This window comes from Wolffia australiana, chromosome 8 (genome assembly GCF_029677425.1).
Source record: "Wolffia australiana isolate 7733 chromosome 8, ASM2967742v1".
NCBI lineage: Eukaryota > Viridiplantae > Streptophyta > Magnoliopsida > Alismatales > Araceae > Wolffia > Wolffia australiana.
Window position 1 is genome coordinate 12,197,391 of NC_135842.1, and position 17,065 is coordinate 12,214,455.

Here is a 17,065-nt window from a genome sequence, read left to right on the forward strand (position 1 = left end):
GTAAATAATAAATATTTATCATTTAAAATAGTATAATGAAATATTTAAATTCAGTGTTAATTAACAATAATCGAGAAATATCCCATGTCATTTAAAAAAAATTATAACATCATTACTCATAACATACATAAAAATGCTGTATGAAATTCAATTTGTATCAATTCTTGTATATTATGATATTTATAAGTATCATGGTTTGACCAACCATTTACTATATAATGTTTACTTTCCTTTTTTATAATTAACTATGCTATGGTCTCAAAAAGTATCCACCATAATTTGTAACACAAATTATGCATATTTTCATAAAATTATTTTGAAATTTAAAATTTATGACAATATAACATTTTGTGCAATAGTTAATGGACTTATTGAAAAAAAACACGGGTGGAATTGAGTATTGATCATCTAAGTTAAAATGGCATTAGTTTTTATATTGAGTATTGAAAAAAACCACGGGTGGAATTGAGAACTCAAGCCAGAATGGCATTAGTTGTTGGCAAGCTTATTCTTCTATTTCTAATGCAATCAATTAATAGAAGGAAGCTCACACCAGAAAAGATGTGACGAGTTGGGAGCTATCTAACACCTACTTTCTAAGCCTAGAGAGAAAACATATATAAGAATATAGAGAATTACTAATATTACACAATGACATACTCCTTCCCTTAAGTTAACGTGTGGGAGATGGAATGTAGTAAAGGGCTCAGGGCATATTCCACCTCTGCTTGCAGAAGACCCATCTCTTCTTCTATCATGGCCACTGCCAACTGGCATGCTTGCTCATCGCGAAAGGCGAGTGTCCATCGCCCGTCAACGAGAACCTTCCTCTTTGCAGTTGTATCTGAGCCCGGCAGGTTTGATGGTCGGATGCGCAGGTGCAACCACTTGGGATGCTTCTCATCCGCTCTTGGCTGGTAACAATTACTCACGGTTAGACTATGAATTCATGATTCATCAATCATACAGATCCTGTCCAGATACCACTGTGATATAAGCAGATGGAGGGGTGGATGGACAAACAGATAAGACGGATGGACAGCTGAATGGCATAAAGATAAACTATAAAAAACTGAATGATGTATTATGGGTAGATAGAAAATTATAAATTTTAGTTGAAAGAGGATCGTGACGCAACATAAGAAGATAGATGACGAAAGAAGATTCGAAGCAAGAAAAAGAAAGAAAATAGAGAAATAATGCATGGGATAATTTAAGAATTAGGAAATGGAAACTATGGATCACATACGTTGGAACCCGCCAAAGGCGCGGCAACACGGATTACTCCTTTTTCCTGGTTGAAGGGAAGCTCTTCTGCCAAGAGAACCCACCCAGATACTCCTCTAGCAATGGCTAGGAAGCGAAAATGGTGTTCTTTACCTCTTTCAAATGCTATCCTACAGTTCATTGTACCGCCTGTGAAAGGTTAACAAAACTTAATAATGTTCTAAAGTGAGAAAGTATGTCAGAAGAAACGATAGAAGCAAACTAAATAGAGCTTAAAAAGAGAATCTGACCAATATTGACCTCTGTGCCAGGCTTTGGTACTAAAACATCCAAGCCAGCAGCTTTTGCCCGAGAATGGAGAGGATGACTTCTAGGAGAATTCACAGGGGGTTGATCAGATAGTGTTCCACCTGAACAAATTTTCAGGAGCTGATGTCGAAGCACAAACACCTGCTTCCGGAACATGTATTACTTAGCTTTCTCACCTCAGTTACGCATTTTTAATTTCTTTAGTGCTACTGATACAGGACCAACCAGTAAAAGATGAAATAAAATGAGATATTTTTTTCCTTTTTGCTGTCTCCATATTCTCTCTTCTATTAGTCAGAACATCAAAGCAATCACGATGAAAGAACTAAGGCATGCATTGATGGCAAGAAATCTAAGCTTCTGTTACGTGCAAATAGAAGACCACGTATTTTCAAGGATGAGTAGAAAAGAAACAATAAACAAGTTAAAGGACACATTAGCCTTCCTTGATTCTGTCACATGAGTTTACTTTCTTCACTTGTATTAAAAATATTGGACGTATGATACCATACTTGTATATAAGAATCAATGCTTTCAAATTAGTTCAAAGAAGATTATCAAATTCAAAGCAATATAGATCTAACAATCTGGGTAGGAGAGTATCTTCACCGAAATATGATCATCGACAGAGAAAAGACAAGAAGAATAGTAGAGGATCTGGGTGAATTCTTTGCTTCTCTGGTTACAAGGCTCACTCCCAATACTCCAGCCCTCAGATTCTCAGCAACCACCAACTTCTTGGAGTCCTCATTCCTGCTCCATCATTTATAGATTCTCCAAACCTTCGAGTGCACAAGTCTGTAACTGATTCATCTCGCACTTTTGCCTTCTTTAGGTAAGATCTTGTGAGCAATTTATCACCATGAAAATTTATATTTCCCTCAAGCTGGATGTTGGGCAAGTTTTTTGAAGATACACTTTTTACCAGATCAATTCACATTCTGGAAGATTTGTCATCTTGATTAGAACTTCTGGTCCTTGTGAAGTTTACCATGATTGTAGAATATCCTACGGATACATCGGCCATTCCTACTCAGGAGTAAGAGAGGAACGAAGAGGTTGAGAAATGTAAGAATTTCCTAGCGCTTTGTTGAGTTATGAAGCATGAAAACTGGTTGTAAAATGGAATGGAAAGGAAGATTTAAGTGGCAAGCCACTCAACCTGTTTTTTGAGTATTTTACAGGGACCAAAGAACTTTAGAATCAATTTCTCAAAGGCTCTCCTGGCTGGTGACTTCATCCTATTAAGTATTATTTTCAAGTAAACCATATTCCATTCGAGGAACTTCAAATCTCTCCTGTGTTTATCTGCTTTGGGCTTTCATATGTGATTGGGATTTTTCCAGGTGCAGTTTTAACATCGTAAACTGATACAACCAATTCGTATCAGAGAACATCCTCTAGAAACAACCAATGAATACCAGGAATTAACCAACATAGATCAAGCAGTCGACCAATAGAGCAGGTCACGTACAATTCAACAAAATAGAAAGGGAAATCAGAATATAGAGATGCGATTGGGTTCTTGATGGAACATCCCTGGTTCACCTGGCTCGTCCTGCTTCCCCAGTCTCGACAGCTCTGCAACCTTCGTTCTTGAAGTCTTTCCCGCAAAAGGGCTCCTCTAGTCAATGTACACGCCAATTGATCCCTCTTTCTTCTGTTCCTTCTTTGATAAAGTCTTGAATTAAATGTATCATAGACATCCCATCTCTCTTGACTAAGAGTTCATAAATGGAATCAAATGGTGAAGGTGGAGACCCATATCGAAGTAGTGATGGAGGCTCTCTGCCATGAAGTGCCTTGAACGGGGATGTTTGTTTTAAGAATGATAAGTGGTGTTATACCTATACTCAGCCCTGCAGCCATCAATTCCATTTTTTGGGTTTTTGATGTGAAGCCTCTTTTTGTGACTCTTTTTGCCCATCTCTCTTGGGAATATATGAGGGAATAATTTCAATTGACTGCCATGGAGACAAAGGATTTCCTTCCATAAATAACTTGTACAAAGACTCCCTCTGTCCGAAAAAATAGAATTTGGTATACTGTGATGTTTGAAAATTTTATTCACAAATACTTCCACAGTTGTTTTGGCTGAAACTGGAGGTTTGACAACAATATAATAGCTATATTTCCTAAGGCGACCAACAAAGACCATGCTGAAATCAAACACATATGATTTGGATAAACCTTCAAGAAAGTCCATAGTAATTTCTTCCCAAATTTGATTTGGTATTTGTCAAGCCTGGAGAAATCCTGCTGGAGATAAAGTTGATGATTTGTGCTGCTGGCAGATGTCACATTTGTCAATGAGTGGTTAAATAGTTTTTCCTACACCATGACAAAATATTTGTTGCGATTTGGGTTTCAGTGTACTATGGGACCACCCAAGTCCTATTTTGGTGGCATGGAAATCTTTTAAGATGAGGGGGAGGTAAGAAAGAGTTTGATGGTAAGATAATGTCGAATGTCTATGATTTGTTTAATGGAAAGAGTTTCTTCAAAAAAAAAATAATTGATGGAAAGAGTTTGATGGTAAGCTATTATTGTAGGTTTGTGTCTCAGTTTGCAGCTCTTGCACAACCGTTGACAAATCTACTCAAAACAAGTTCTTTTCACTGGCCCGAGGATGCTGACATTTCTTTTGAACAGCTTAAATCGGCATTATCTTCCACGCCTATTATAGCACTTCCAAATATTTCACTACCTTTTGCCATTGAAATGGATGCTTCAGACTGTGGTATGGGCGCAGTACTATTATAATAGTCTAAACCCATTGCGTACCTTAGTCAAATGCTCTTGCAGACATCTCGCTTAACATCAGCCATACGAACATGAGTTTCTGTCAGTTGTTCGAGCGGTTGACAAATGGAAGCACCATCTACTATTTCCGAAAATTTTCATCTATAGGAATCAATTTAGTCTCGAATTTCTTATTGACCAGAGGGAAATTCCCTGACAGTACCACCGGTGGATGATCAAATTAATGGGTCTGGATTTCAAAATTCACTTCAAATCAGGAAAAAGGAACATTCTCGCCGAACCTTTTTCTAGGTTCATGGAGAACTCTGAAGAACAGATCACGGCAGTTATGTTCAGTCACTGGTGAGATAGGGCAACAGTCGATCGTGAAATTTCTGCTGATGTTACCCTTTCACACATTAAAGCAGAATGCGCAGCTGACCCCTCCAAACATTCATTATACTCGATACATCAAGGGCTCCTGTGTTACAAAGGCCGAATAGTGCTAGCCCCAAAGTCTTCATTAATGCCCTCTATACTCCATGAATTTCACAATTCAAAAATTGGTGGCCATGGAGGACTCCACCGAACATATAAACAAATTTTTGCAACAAGTTTTCTGGCCAGGTATGTGTAAAGCTGTTAAGGAGTGCATAGACAAATGTGACATTTGCCAATGACATAAATCATCCGCTCTCACACCAGCTGTTTTACTTCAGCCCTTACCTATGCCAAATCAGATCTAGGAAGATATCAGAATTTACTTCATTGAAGCTTTACCAAAATCCGAACGATACGAATCCATCTTAGTCGTCATTGATCGCCTTAGTAAAAAAAAACCAAGTTCATCTTATCATCCAGAAACAGACGGTCAAACCAAAGTCACTAACCGCGGACTCCAGTGTTTCTTTGCGCTGTTTCACAGCTGAACACCCTACACAGTGGGTGAAATTTCTTCCCTGAGCCGAATACAGCTACAACACTTCCTTTCATACCTCAACTGGCATGTATCCTCTTAAAGCAGTTTATGGGTGTGACCCTCCATCCCTAGTGGGCGACGGATCACCTGCTCCCCCAGTTGATGCTGTGGATAAATTGCTGCTCGACCGAGATGCCATCCTTCAAGCACTCAAGGCACATCTAGCCAAAGAACAAGGTCAGATGAAAACTCAGGCGGACAAACAACGCAGGGATGTCCCATTCATTGAGGGAGATTCCGTTTACCTTAAGATTCGACCTTCTCAGATGAAAACACTGACCCGGCCACCTAATGAAAAGCTCAGTCCTAAATATTTTGGACCTTATAAAATCATGAAGAAAATTGGCCCAGTCGCCTATCAGCTTCAACCTACCACCTTCATCCTCAGTTCACCCTGTTCTTCATGTCTCCAAAACAAAAGGTGCATTAGACCCTACACATTCAAGCCACCCAAATCCCTCCATTTTTAATTGACAGCTATGAGTGGCAGGTTACACCGGAAGCCGTTCTCACCTCCAGAGTCACACCAGCAGGCTTATCCCTCTTAATCAAGTGGAACGGACTACCAGCTAATGACGCGACACGGGAGGATGCACTCAACATTGAAAAGAGCTTTCCAGATTTCAAGCTTGAGGACAAGCTTCAGCTCGATGGGGGAATTATTGACAAGTATTTCAGTAGGGCTTATAGAAGACGGCGGTAAGGATACGGACTATTTTCTTTTCCTCTCAAGACCCATTGCAGGAGTGGGATCTGGAACAGTCAGAAGGGCAATACCCAGCAGCCAATCTGGGGGAGATCCGATAGGATCTCATATCTTTTCCTCTTTCATTTATCTGTCATTGAACTGCGGTGATATTTTTCAATCGCTTTCAATAGAAGTTACATAGTTGATCCGAAGATCGATATATTGTGGGACATTCCTCTAGTTACTACCCCTCAATATGAGTAAGATAATGAGTTTTTATAGCATTATAAATTGTCATTAATAGAACACCTTGGGAAAACAGTTGGATTCAATGCCAGGGTTCTTTTGATCGCGGCCAGTCTTGGGTCACGTAAGACTTCTCAATCAATTTTGGGCATGGCCATACTGTGAGTCACTGTGATAGTGTTTCAAGCTTCCTCATCTTCCATTCTTGATCTTAATAATACTTCTGAAAGTTTATTTTTTTGCCCAATTTTTCAAGTTTTTAAAAATCAAACCCCAAGAGTTTTTAGTAGTGCGACAGAATTTCCTTGTTATCATGGCACACGTGACACGCACGTGCCATGTACCTATAGGCAAAACTTGTCATCGACACGGTTGTTCTACCTATCAATATATTTAATATACATTCACCTAATAGAAGTTTTATCTTTTTTGTGCTTCATTTGTCTCTGTATTTGCAATTACTCTCTACCTGAGCCCTAAAGAGCACATTGTCATATTCTCCCTCCCCATCTGTGATCTAGAAAGATCAGAACTGTCAAGTTGGCATGGTGTCAGAGTTATATTGGCATACGCTATCCCTCATGACAGTGGCCGACATTCTTCAGAAGATGAGGAGATCCTATTCAATCGATGTTCTTCAACGGAGATCTTTTTCTTCTTCAGAAGAAATTGTTTGTGGAAGTCTCGATTGATTGAGATGCCTACATGTGGAGCTTCTACTTCTTACACATGGAGCTTTGTAAGCTTTCCTTTCAAGGGGATCTGAACATATTGATGCCATTGAAGAAGGTTCAATCCCGAAAAACGAAATTGAGGAGGTATACAAAGCAGAGGATAGTGACAATGACTCCATTCTGCTGTTGAGAGAGTAGACAGATTGGCAGTGGATGTAGTGAAGTCATCAGTAGCCATAAGATAACCTAGCAAGGATCAAGGATGGTCAGTTGCAGATCTAAAGGCAAAACGATACGGTTGATGCCGATGAAGCCGACAGAGTAGTGGCAGAGCCGATGTGACCACAGGCAGGACCGGAGAAAGGGGAGGCGCCACGGGCGCCAACAGCAGCAAAGCAGGTGCAAGCGGAGGCAGAGCCAGAGTGAACGTTGGTGGAGCCGGCTCAAATGACTGCAAGAGTAGTTTCTGACAAGTCCATCACATGAAGCATAAATGTGAAGTTCCTTCTATCATCCATTGTTCTCTAACCATGATTATTGCCAGTTTGAGGTGCAATTCAAAGATGTTTGAGCAACAATAATTTCTTAACTTGGAAATAGTGGATCTCTTTAAGGAACAAGGCATCGACTTAGCCATCCTTATCCAATAGGAACCACACAATGTAAAATCTTTGAAAACAAACTAATGTTTCCACTATTGAATAGCCCAAACTACTGCCATAAGTTCCCTCTCATAAGCTGACTTGAATTGCGCATGAGGTGATAGCATTTGGCTGAATTAAGCAATTCGTTGAGACTCTCTTATGAGTACTGCTCCAACTGCATGTCCTTTGGCTTTGGTCTATACTAAATGGAAGTGAGAAACTTGGTAACCGCAATATAGGTGTTGACAATTGTGCGTGTTTGACCATATTGAAGGCTTACTCTGCTGCTTCTGACCCATTAAAATAGTTCCTTTTTTGTAGATCATTTAACATTGAGCAGTAGCAGCATAACCAGAGACAAATTGCCTGTAATAACAGAGTAAGCTCAAGAACCCTCCTAATTCCTTCACCATTATTGGTGTCTTCCACTACCATATAGCCTCTATCTTTGACGGGTCAGTTGATACCCCTTTCACCGAAGTATCATGAGCTAAGTATTTGATATAATGATGCCCAAATCAAAACTTTTCTGGGTTACTATGGAGATGGTTATTTGATAATATTGTTAAAACACAAGTGCTACATTTTAAAAAATATTTTGTAAAGATAAGAAAATCAATAAGGTCATTTATTTATAGATTTTCTCCCAGGTACCAAATGTATCTAATGAGCACAATCTCTGATTGCTGGAAAAGATTTGGGGGTATCTACTACTAGAGGGTGGGTGAATTTTAGCCAATGAAGGCAATAATCAAAGGATATCAATTTTAACTCGAGCATGCCTGACAAGTGTTTTTGGTTGATACTTTCAGTCCTTGATGGGCGTCTAGGTCTTGATAAATCTGGATAGAAAGGATCTGTTTATGTCATAATATTTTGAGCATCCAGTGATGACAGTTGCGATGGGACCAATGAAGAGTCCTCTGATATGGAATTTCCCGGGGAAAAGGGAAGAAAATTCAGTTAACATAAAATTCTTTGGAAGGATAGGATGACATTAAGTCATATCTTGATTCTCTTACCAAACGACCAATATGAGGTAGCCTAGAAGCCCATTTTGTGAGGCCCATTAGCAGCTAGTGGCCCAAGATGGAGATTCTTCTGGAAGCTGACAAGATCTGCAGAAAAGTCCTCCGAGACCTACAAAGTCCTCAGAATCCTTTTACAGATTCTTCATCTAATACAATCTGCAAAATATCTCTGCTACACCTTTTTAGTGGTACAGATCTTCTATTTGTGTGAGTTAGAATCTTCTTAAGCCACACAATACCTTCTAATAGATTCTATATTCCCTAGAATATGAAGAATATCTCTGCTCAGGCCTGTCAGACTGCAGATCTTCAAATTATCTAGTCAATATTATCTTCCTTAATCTTTTAAGTTGTCTTTCCAACGGTACTGTCATTATGGATGACCCTGAAGCCATAGAGAGGGCCAATGCAAGGCCTCATTATAACCTTAAAGAATCATCAATGAAGTATTCCATTTATTGAGAAACCTGTTTCTCCTCTTTATGTGTTCTCCTTGTTATAGAGTGTTCCAGTGCTTGTGGACTCAAGTACAACCCTTATGTGGACTCTTTTTTGAAGATTGAAGAGGCTAGTTTTCTAGATTCACAACTTGACAAGATTTAGTAGAGAATGGCTTGTGGATTCAAGTCATGTTTCCACAATATTCCTATGCTAAGCCTGCATCACAGTCAAATTAAATGTTGCCTCCCTCTCTATTAAAATGTTGAGTTCATGATTTCTGATAATGCCCCATTAAAGCCTGAAGGAGAACTTTGCTTCAGATAAACTGACGTCCAGGAGCTTGAGAGAAAACACCTCCAATCACGCAGCCATGGAACAGCTTTCAGAAGTTCTATAGAGCAGAAAGGGCAAGAGAAATTTGAGTCTTACAATAGACAGAAGCCCTAGTCCTTACAGACAGATGGGTCCACTCACCATTAGTGATACCAGTAGTGATATAACAGTCGAAAAATAAAAAAAGACATAAACATTGGGGTAAAATATCAATAAACGTGAAAATGGCTTTGCCAACACTCCCCCTCATGTGTTCCATAAGATTAGGGTAGCGTCAATTTTTAGATGTCTGCCCTGCTATTAAAACCCCATCTTGTAATGGATTTTTATCCGTTTCCCTTGAAAAACTTCCTATGTGTGGGGCTAATCCTCGTCCTCTGCCCTCTTGAAACATATGGACACCAAGTTTCTTTTGGCACCTATGCAAAAACATATGAGTTTCATTGCAGTTATAGTAAGCCTTTTTCCAGTTACAAGACGATTATTCTGCTTCCTTCCATGGTTTTCTTTATCTCCCATAACCAAAAATATGATAGAAGGAATTCTCTGTGACACTTTGATACAATACCTGTATGCAATAGCCAATGCTTTCGAACTACTTCCTAGAAGAATATCCAATGTCACGTAATATGCATCTAATGATCCAAGTAAGAGAGTGCCCTCAAAAATATATGATCACTGTAAGAGAAAAGACAAGATGAATAGCGAAGAATCCACCAGGATTCTCTTTTCCCTGCTCACCAGGCTCCCTCCTGCTAGCCCAGCATTCACTTTCTCCCCAACCACCAACTTCTGGGAATTAACCAATGCCATCCTTTCTCCCAATCTGTCTTCATGTAAAGGTTCTCTATCTGTCCTTTGGACGCGCATGCCTGTAAATGATTCGTCTTGCACGCTCTCTTTTTTTTCTCTCTGCACTTGTAATTGCTTCTTTGGAGAATGTAGAATATTAAGTTAGGAAGAGGGGGCTCCAGATAGCACAGAAACCTCCATGAACTTGGGCAGCCTAATGGACACTAGATCGCCATAGGAGAGAAGCTGTGGGAGAGAGGCAGAGAGGAGCACAGAGAACAATGGCAAGAAAAATCCCAATACATTTACCGGGCAAAAGGCCTAATTTGTACAATTTTATCGGATTCCCTACCCATTCAGGTGATCTGCACTTCATTAGCTAGGAGATACAAGGGTAAAACATAATACATTTACCGGGCAAAAGGCCTAATTTGTACAATTTTATCGGATTCCCTACCCATTCAGGTGATCCGCACTTCATTAGCTAGGAGATACAAGGGTAAAACATAATACAGGTACATGTAAACAATTGCACAAGTTTGTCGGTAAAACTTTAAAGATTAAGAAAAAAGTTTTTCTCGTCAACAAAATAACAGAATTTGGCTGAACTAACCTTCACTATCTCAAACATTCTTTTACCTGCGACAAACGTCGAGTCTCCTGAAAAACTATACACCTCACATTAGAAAATAAAAAGCAAAAATATTTTTACAATCTTGGATAGAAATAATATCCGAACCTTCAGAGAACAATGTCTCAGAAGGCAGCAGAATGCTTTTTAGGTCTCGTTGTGGTATTGATGCTTCTATTGCTGCAATTTATTAGTTCTATCATCCATCATATATTTTACATGTTAGAATAACTAAAACTATTTTTCTGCTTTGACGTACCTTTCTTACACCATCTCCATTCATCTGTGACTATTGTTACCAGAAAATCACACCAACTTCCATTCATTTCCATGGAAAGACTTGAAGCTGAAGTTTTGAACGAAGTCTGTGCATGAAATAATGATGCATTAATAAGTTACGTTTCAACGGCTTCTTGGAATGAAAATATTTGTTTACCTCCAAGTGAATGAGGTGATGGGAATTGTCTTCTGTTTCACCGTATGGAAGAAGTTGCCTGAAAAACCAACCACCAATCCATAGTGCTTCCGATGAAATATTTGACCTGCAGAAGAGACAGACCAAGGCATCGAGAACCTACAAAAAATAGCATTATCAAACAAACAATCATAAAAGGAATTGACAAGAGTGGATAAACTTGTAGCTCTTTACAACTAATCTCAGAACAGCAATTGATCAAACCATCTAATTGATATAAGAAAAGTGTTAGACCGTGTCCTGCTGTCTGTTTCGATGGGGCACGACTTATATGTGGCCCACTCTTTTCTCTACTTATTGAGTTCGGGCCAGCTCCAACTCTTAATTTTGTGCCTGGCCCAACTGCTTGTAAGCTGGTTTAATACCATCTCGATGATCTACTGATGAGAAGATTTTATTCCTTCTCCAAACCTTAATGGAGCGGCTTCGCATGGAGTGGACCTTCCCTTCTCCAACAGAAAGTAATACTTTTGTCGTAGAAGATGCCTAACATCTTATCTCATCAAGATTTAATACATATTTATCTCAATAACTTTTTTGGTTTAAAAATAAGAATCCAAATAGAATTAGACAAAATTGTCATAAAATTTTTGGTATGATAATGCCTTTAATTGTTGACATTTTTCCAGACTGAAGCAGGGTGTTAGACATCAAGTTATGTTTCTTTCGTGATGTTGAATTGGCATCTTTCTCTTTCTCTTTGTATCTTTATGTAATAGCCCATTAACATTTTGGACTAATTTTCCTCATTATAAGTATCCCTCCCTCCGACTCTGTTCCCATTTGTTCCAGCTCCTCTGTCATTTATCCCAGCTCTCCTGCCATACGCTACAGCACCGTCGCCGTTTATTCTGCCACCACCACTGTCCATTTGAGTCTGTACCCATTCAAGCCAATGAAGCTGGTGTTTGGCCACGCCAGTCACAGGACCAATTGAGGTCCTTTTAGCTGAAACTATTGCAAAAAACGTGGTAAGGCCAAGGAGACTTGCTAAAAGCTGCAGTGCAAGAATAGTCTCCAAAGCAACTTGGTTCTCTACATACAGCACCAGTACCGGCCATGGTCTCTCCTCCTATGTTACTTCATCTTGTTCCAGGGGTACCCAACCATCAGCTGCTAATGCATCATCTTCTATGGGAAACCAGCTCAGACACGAGGAAATCGACCAGCTCCGTCACATACTTTAAAAGAGGTAACGAACGCTGTGCATCAACTTCTTCTCCTTTGTCTTCTTGGATGCAATGGGTCATTGACTCACTGCCACTGTCCATGTGATCCCTGAATCCCTTAGTTTCCTCACACCTCTATAGTTCTCATAAAGTTAATACTATGTCGGGTGACCTCCTCACTGTCATTGTTGTGGTGTGAGAAATTCTCCTCCCACCATAATCTCATCCATGTCTTTCATGTTTCACTTCTTACCGTTAGCCTCCTTTTACTTCATCATCTTGTTCAAGGCTTGGATCAGGACTTATCCTTCAAACCTAATACATATTTCTATCGTGATAAGGTGTCGGGGAAGATGGCATTACTTGCTGAGGAACGAGGTGATGTCTACATCCTCCATAGCTCTCCTTCAGTCTCTGATTTTGTATTAGCTCTCCTCTATGATGCACAACCGTCCTTGGCTTCTTCACCATTGCTTGGTTAGTCCTTCTCTACTCTACAAATGATGTTCCCTCGTTTGTTTCATAGACCTCCTGTGGAGGGGTTTGTTTGTGAAGCATGTAGTTTCGCTAAACATACTTGGACAACAGTCCCCCTTTCTGATCCTTCTTCACACTCCTCTTCCCTTTCTCTCTCATTCACAGTGAATGCAACCATCCCATCCACATTGACCTCCCATGATCGCTGGTATTACCATCTACCCTCGGTCCCAGTCCCTTTTCTCTTTTAGAGTTAGAATCTTCTCTTGTGTCATCAATATCTTCTTGAAGGTGGGCTGCTACCTACAGATCCCCTTTATGATTAGTTAATAGAATAGGAGAGTGTGTAACATCAGGGGCTGCTGGAGCATAATTCAACAGTACTTGAACAATTTCTCTCTCTTTATTCTGCACCAGGGATGTGGGAGGCAGCTAAGGATCAGAGAAGATTGATGAGTCTCTGATATATGACAGTGACTTGCTCCATAATCATCCAAGGCAATTGGTATGTTTTAGAGTATATTCATGAATTGCACTTCCTTAATGATCAGATAGATTATTAAATGCCCTCTGAACCTCACTTGATTCATCATGGCTATATGTTGAAGTGAAGAGTGTTTAAGTTCTTCGTTGGCCTTGAACTTGAATACTTGAATACAAGTCTCTCTACAGTCATCTCATACACAGGAAGAGGAGAAAGTCTTCCAAAAAGATCATCTCGATCATTTGATCAGAAGATAGATGCTTGGGGTTTGTGCGTGAGTAACAGGCAGTGAACAAAGTCTGACCGAAGGGGAATTAAAGAGGACAAGTGTAAGAAATAAAATGATCTCTTCTTCCCCTGTCGATGCTTCAATTGACATCGAGGGTTTGAATAAGCCGAAATGAGTTACTCTGTATACCATCCACGCTGGTTTAAATACCAGCCAGTAAAAGAAGCCGGTGGACCTCAGTCACATAACTTCAGAAAAGTCAGGGAATCACAATCGTGTGAGCCACTTACAACTGTGGAACACTTACAATAGTTTAGACATAATATATAACAGCATGGGCCATTTATTACATGTGGCACATTTACAGGACTACATACAAAATAACATGAACATAAAGATACAAAGCAATGCACCTAATCAACGAGAAGTTATTCTCCTACCCCCGCACCTCCAACTCCTATGAAGTCAGTCAGTAGCACAAAAGTTGGAAAACTCGATGGCTCCTTAATTTACAATTATTGAAAAAAGCAGGAGACCTGCTATGACCTTCAAGGTAAACTGTGTCATCAGAGATACAAAGATGTTATTTCCCTGCCAGAGAAAAGCCCTTCTGAGTCCCATGCCTAAGCAGTAGATTCATTGTGGAGCAAAGAAATGATCAATGATAACAAGTTCTCCGATCTACTCAAGTGGTTGGATCCACCTCTCTTGCAGAAGGCGGTACTCCACGATAATATGAATTCCATTTCTCAAACCACAGGTGTAGACTTTGAAATGATGAGCAGCTGCTACCCAGAGGTTCTCCCAGCATTTTATCTATTTTCTTCAAGTTTTTTCCTGTGTTAAGGATTATAACTCAGGAGTTACATTCCATATGATCCCTGATCCCTATGAATCTTCACCTAATTGAGGCAAGATTAACACTGTCCCGGTTGATCATAATGTTTTCAGGGTTGGACACGACCATCTTTCTTCCCTCACCTTTCTTACTCATATTCTCCAGGTCCCTTACTTGAAGGACCTGGGTCATAACCAAACTTTCACTTATGATGATTATCTTAATCACAATAAGGTTTCTGGGTGGCTAACTGTTAAGAAACTCCATAAATACTTTTCTATTACTGCAATAGGAAGATAATTCCCGTCACTAGGGCTTCGTCGATGCCCAGAAACGAGGGACCAGTCTCAAATTCAAGGGGAACAAGGTGTCGGTCTTGTGGAAGAGAGAATGGTGAAAACAGAGAAGCTTCAGGGGAAGCGGAAAGAACGTCACTCCAGGGTGAGATCAGCGGCCTCTGGTGCAGGGAAGAACATCTGCGATGCAGTAGGAGCTGAAGGGTGAGCGAGGAGCTAGCGACTGAGAGTTCTCTAGGGAAATGAGAGAGAGAGGATTACTCACGATGTTTCTCGCTGCCCTTTTTCTTTCTCCTTAACCTTTAAGTTAGGGTTGCTGTTGGTCTTGTGGGCTGCTGATGCTTCTTGGGCCTCCGATGCTCGTAAATGCGGCCCGGTATCATATCACTAACTAGAAATTACAATTCTAAGGAACATTGTGGTATTTTTGTAATCCATGACACTAATCAAGTTTTTTTTTGTGGATATCTGATCCTCAACCACCTAGTCTCCCCCAACATTATCTGCCGATCAGTTATTACTTCTCCCTTGTTGTGTCCAAACCTCCTATAGTTAAAGCGGTAGATTCCCTGGTCTCTTTCACGAACATAATGTGTAAATTTTTATGTGAACCTTATTTACTTAAATGCCATTGTAGTTATTATCTGCCCTTTGACTCACTTACCCATAGTGATGTTTGGGTTCCTTCTCTAATCTTCAGCACCTGAGGCACTGGACAACGTTTGGCTATTTTTTCAATGATCCCACCCATTTCACATGGCCTTTCTCTCTGAACACAAGTCTGATATATGTCAGGTGACTTTTTTATTTGTATGACATCATTAAGACCCAGTTTTATACCATCATTAAATGATTTTATCTGGTAATGCCTGAGGCAACTTAATACCTCTATTTAGCTTTGATATTCAAAACTCGTGGCATAGTCTATGAGAGCTCTTGCACTCACACCAGTAGGAAAACGATGATCCTGACAACACGTTCTTCACCTCAGTTTTTATAACACCCAGAGTTGTCTCCTTCACATGAACATGCCCAAGTATCATTGACAAGATGCAACTCTTTCTATCGTTCATCTCATTAGCAGTCTTCCTTCCTGGGTACATTTTTTCTCAATAATTTTTTTGAATACTAAACCTATCATCTTGTCCTTCTTTGTTTCTGTTATGTAGCCAATGATCATCTCAATCAGGACAAGCTCAACTCTTAGGCTCAGTTGTGTGTTTGTTGGTCAAACATATAACCAAAAGGCAATAAATGTATCATCCTTCTGCTTGTAAATTTGATCTCAGCAAGGACGTTATATTTGATGGCTGGCAACCTTTCTTTGTTACCCACATCTCACCTTACATTCACTGATGCTTCTTCATCTCTCCATGCTCCAAATCTTGATTGTTCTGCCTCCCCCTCTCAGAAGATGCTTCCTCCAACCTCAGTGGAGGATTCTTCAGCATCACCCTTCTCATTGGTTTGGCTATACCAATTGTAGTGTATATGTAAAAATATATGTATAAAAGTCTGATAGTTACAGGTCATAACATATTGGGCCAACTAGCCCATTACCCGATCTGTTCAGATAACAGATCGGGTCAGTAACGGCTAGTCAAACTAGCCGTTACAGGCAAGGCTATTTAAATGTACACATATCGCAGAAGAAAGCATGTATGTTTTTGGTTTCCATTCTTCTTATTCAATTCTGAGCCTTCTCTTCTCTAAGAAATCAGTACATTTGACACCAATGACAACCATTGTTTCTCAACTCTCGTTGTCACAGTCTGCAGGAGACCTTGGAGCATGCTGGTCATGACCTAGTATGCCAATCTTGATTTACCCATTGTCCTCTGCAAAGGCTTTTGATGTAACACCTCCCAGCCTCTTGAACCAGCTGTTTCATGTCCACTCTGTATCTTTTTCTTCTTAACAGGGTTTCATCAGAAGTTTGACTCTGGATGAAACCTTGGCCTTCCCTGAGTGGCACCAAGCAACAGATGACGAATCTTGGCCCTACCAGGGAACTAGACTTGCACTCTTGTATATCTTCACCCTATAAAACATCTTGTGGGGTGCTCTGATGGTTCCTTTGCATGTTGCAAGGCTGGTCTTGCAGCCAAGGGTTTTACTCAATAGTTTGATACCAGCTATTTGGAGGTTTGTGCTGGTTAAGGTGAATACAGTGCACCTCATTGTTTCTATTTCTGCATATAGGGCTGGGGTTGACAACACTATGATGTTTAAAATGCCTTCCTCCATGGGATCTTTGTGAAAAAACTACTTCTCTAGGGTTACCCACCACCAACTACTTCTCATCCTCTGGTCTGCAAACTGAAGAATACTCTCTATGGCTTGACACAATCCCCTTGTGC

General features: G+C 40.0%; 1 protein-coding gene across 2 annotated transcripts in view; it reads right to left on the reverse strand.

Annotated features, from left to right (window-relative positions):
- Positions 1-493: 493 nt before the first annotated feature.
- LOC144706311 (CLEC16A-like protein) overlaps positions 494-17,065 on the reverse strand; it is a 47,462-nt gene continuing 30,890 nt past the window's right edge. Inside the window, exons 15-21 of one of the 2 annotated variants that reach the window (XM_078579200.1) lie at positions 11,174-11,311; positions 10,997-11,102; positions 10,846-10,917; positions 10,720-10,766; positions 1,518-1,677; positions 1,250-1,416; positions 494-914 (exon numbers count right to left, since the gene is read on the reverse strand). In XM_078579200.1, the coding sequence (XP_078435326.1) occupies positions 669-914; positions 1,250-1,416; positions 1,518-1,677; positions 10,720-10,766; positions 10,846-10,917; positions 10,997-11,102; positions 11,174-11,311 (936 nt within the window). In that variant the 3' untranslated portion in view covers positions 494-668. Of the gene's footprint in view, positions 915-1,249; positions 1,417-1,517; positions 1,678-10,719; positions 10,767-10,845; positions 10,918-10,996; positions 11,103-11,173; positions 11,312-17,065 lie in introns of those variants that run through there. The other variant, XM_078579201.1, reaches the window with a different exon arrangement.